At 44.2% G+C, this 3816-nt stretch overlaps 1 protein-coding gene across 1 annotated transcript; it reads right to left on the bottom strand.

The window, feature by feature from the left end:
- Window positions 1-641: 641 nt before the first annotated feature.
- On the bottom strand, window positions 642-3720 carry LOC114689351 (PRAME family member 12-like; the record flags this gene model as incomplete). Its single annotated transcript, XM_028863687.2, has 4 exons — window positions 642-655; window positions 1312-1805; window positions 2527-3114; window positions 3417-3720. Coding segments are annotated over 4 exons (1400 nt in total), but the record flags the coding sequence as incomplete, so codon positions are not given.
- Between the last annotated feature and the right edge of the window lie 96 nt (window positions 3721-3816).

Raw genomic sequence — 3816 nt, 5'->3', positions numbered from 1 at the left:
TGTATCATAAAACTGAGTTCATGCAGAGATTCAAGAGCTGCAGGAAGTTATATCTACTAATGTTGCTTTGAGTGTGACACTTGGTTCAACAGACAGACACTTGGGAATTTGTCCTTGTGCATTCATTTGCAGTGGCAACTAGTTTACTTTGAATTTGCTCCGAGGTTTTAAATCAGCTAACTGTGTAAAAAGCTGTCTTTGTAGTTGAGAATACTGTTATTTTCCTACATCAGCCTGAGCTATGAAAAAAGCTAGCATTATTTTTATCCATTAAAATTATACAGCTTAAGAAGAAATCATCTTCCAGACCATCACAGACACATGTTTGCCCAGTAAATGGAATATATTCACAAGATAAACATACAGGCAGTGGGGGAAATACCCATAACTGTTTTTAGGGGAGAAATGTAGTGGCTCATGGGAAAATTACAGACAGAAGCAACCAGAATCTACAATAGCCTGTGGTCTCATAAGCCTTGCTTGATAAGGCTCCTCCATCAGACAATTATTTATCTGGTGGGTTGACCTTATGAATATCAGTTGTCATCTGCTCTATATTCTTAAGGCCTCCGGCAGTAGTGTTTTGGAATGGTCTCATGGAGGTAAAGTGTATAAGATCTCCAAGAGCAGGGCATGTTAGGTCACTCTGAAAAATCTAGAAGAAAGGGATAGAGATGAAGGGACAGAAGAGTATGGGGACAGTGTAGGCAGAATGCATGGTATCTAAATGTGGGATTGCTAAAGAACTCACTCGGTAAATTAAAAGGATAGAATGGTGCTCTCATTCAAAACTGCTTTATTGGAAAATCTGAAAATTGTAATGGGGGAAGTATCATTCCCCTTGAGGGCCTTTATGTGAGGTACACAACCAGTGGATGGATGCTATCCAGCATCAGAGCAACGTGGAACCCTCCTCATCCAGTCCCTTTGCTCTTTGTAATCTCCTTTCATTTTGTCCCCTTCCCTGTGTCTATAGTATCTCATACTATGAAATGCTGGGATGGAATCCCAACAATTTTCAGATCTCCTTTGCTGTCCAAGGTTAAGTCTGTACTGTTGACAGAAAATGAATCTCCGTCCTCCACGTCAATGATTCTCCTTCAAATATGAACCACCAGTGAAGCAATCTTCTTTCCCAAGTACATCCAAAAATGCTTGAATGCATACGTCATGTCTCTAATGAGTCATTTGAGTCCTGGCTTTGATTTCTCAGAGCCCAGCAGTGATCTCTTCTTATTTATTGCCAACATGAACATAGTGTGGCCTCCAGGTTATAAACACAGAATCCCAGACAATCTAGACATCTCTTACTCACAAAGTAGATCTCTTTCGGCTCTCTTATAGCACAGAGTGTTTCCATAAGCTCAGAACAATGTTCGGCAAATCTGTCTGGCATGACATCACCATTGTCATCATAGACCTCACTGGGGGCAGGGTACATCTCCCGGGTCAGATGTGTCAGGTTGGCAATGTGCTGCAGCAGCTTCTTAAGGCTGCACACAGACAGGAAGTTCTTCGTAAAATTGACTTCAGTGAGCTGGGAGCACTGGCTCAGGGCAAGCAGGAGGACACTGATTTGGAAGTCCATCAACATACAGCCCTTCAATTCTAAAGTCTGCAGAGTAGCTGTCAGTCTTTCTAGCAGTCTTCCTAGAAGTGAATGACTTATATTTAAAAAGGTGACACCACTCAGGTCCAGATGTTTGAGCTGATGGATGCTTGGACACTGGGACAGATAACTCATGTCTGATTCTGATAGCATGCAGTTAGTGATTGCAAGGGTCTCTAAGGGATTCTTCAAGCACCTACAGGGAGACAAAGGAGTTTATCTCAGTAAAGTCTAATAGCAGTGGAGGAAGGGTGATGACTTCAAGGTAGCAGAGGCTAAGTAGTCCTAAGGTCATTCTGAGAGCATCATGATGCTCCCTGATGGAGAGTTAACAACTTATGCACTATCATTGTAACTATTTGTCCCAGATCTGTTCCCTCTGCACTGTCAAGCACAAAAGCACATCAGCTGACAGATGATATCAGCAGGAAACTAGAAGGACCAACTATGGGATACTTAGAACCATCCCTGGGTGTGCCAACATTGGCCTCAATGAGCCCTACCTTCCTAGCACAGCCTTTGTCCTGTTTCCAGGGCTTCTCTGTGCCCCTAATCACACACACTCTCTCTAATTTCCCATTTATTCAGGCCCTACCTGTGCTGAAATAGCCCTTGCCCTTGGGAATCAGAGAGAGATGTAAACTGTTCATACAGTTCTAAGGACAGGGCTGACATGGGGGCAACATGTGGTTAAAGACCTCATACCCTCTCTAGATCTGTTTTCACTTCATCTGGGTCCCTAGGAAAGACCTTTTCTCAATCATGGATGCTAGAGTAGCAGAAAGACTACTAGATCAATTATCTTAAGGTCATATCAATGTGTCCTCAGGAGTGACTGGGAAGCCACAGGTGTACACTGAAGTTTCGGTGAAAAGGTTTTTCTCTGACCTGTGGAGCAAGCTCTCTATCCTCCTCACCTGAGCACTTGGTCAAGTCGTTCATTCAGGAAGAAGACATCATTCAAATAGAGATGCTGGAGCATGTTGAGTTGGGAGAACTGGGAAATGATCTCTGTAAAACACCATTCTTTCATCTCTTGGTTCCCAAGCCACTTCAAAGGAGTGCATATTTCATTGATAACAAGTTTCTGAAGGTTTGTCATCTGGCCCAGGCCAGAGGCTATCGTTGCAAGGGTTCCCAGGTCCCAGCATTCATTCACTTCCAATTCCTGTATAGAGCTTGGCTCAAATACCTCCAGCAGCTCCAGGGGGTTATAGACAGGCAGGGCCCAAAACTCCAGCTTTTGACAGATCACCTGCACCCCATCTTTTCTCTGCTTGGTCCACCAATAGAAATACCTTAGGTATTTACAAAGATGGCTGGATTTGAGAGAAAGGTTCATCAACACAGTCACGACTTGTTTCCCCTCTTGTATGGGATGATGCACCACTGGCTGGGTCTCAGTAATGACATCTGGAGAGCAGACACCATCCTCTATTCCAGCCCACACATTCCAGAAGTTATGTTGGGCATCCCGCAAATCAAGCACTTTTAGTTTCCGACTCCTGTTGGTCAAACAAGAAGGAGATTCAAATGACAGGAGTACCAGTTTATAATCTGCTTTGACCCCACACTTCAAATTCCCTTAAATCTATTCCTTGAACCCAGACTGTTTCCATTTCTAGTGGATGGGGGAAGAGACAAGGGCAGAATCATTGATATTGACTACATCTATTCTCAGTCTGCTCCACACACCACTGTCCTTTTTCTTTTATTCACTTCTCTAAGACATCTGATTCAACTTGGACCACATTCCAATCTCTGTAGTCACTTCATCCACACACTTCCCCTCCATGTTCTCACTTACCTAGGCTGATCCTTCTGGTTAATCAGCAAATCCAGGCCATCCAGCACAGCCTTCAATGTCTCCAGGTGGGGACTCTTCATCAGGGCTCCCACAGGAAGGCATGGGAAGGGCCAGGCTGCCACCATCGCCCTCAAGATGTTTGTTTGTTTTCCAGTGAAGGCATCTTTGAATAGAGGTGGGAAGAGTTCCATGGGCAGGTATTTCAGAGCAGAGATGGCCAAGGCTTCATCTTTTAGCAGACTTCTTCTTGCCAGCTGCAGGAGCGTGGGTGGGGAGCTCATCTTGGCCTTCAGATAGACAGATGCTATAGAAATATATAGAGGAATAAACCCTTTCAGGCAAACCACTTTTAGCAAGCCTCTTTGCCCCCTCACTGCATAAACCATGCAGGGCACGGTCA

The sequence above is a fragment of the Peromyscus leucopus genome, unplaced genomic scaffold (assembly GCF_004664715.2).
Source record: "Peromyscus leucopus breed LL Stock unplaced genomic scaffold, UCI_PerLeu_2.1 scaffold_1694, whole genome shotgun sequence".
In the NCBI taxonomy this organism is placed as follows: Eukaryota; Metazoa; Chordata; class Mammalia; order Rodentia; family Cricetidae; genus Peromyscus; species Peromyscus leucopus.
Note: the sequence above shows the minus strand (reverse complement) of the source record. Positions and strands in the feature narration are given on the sequence as shown.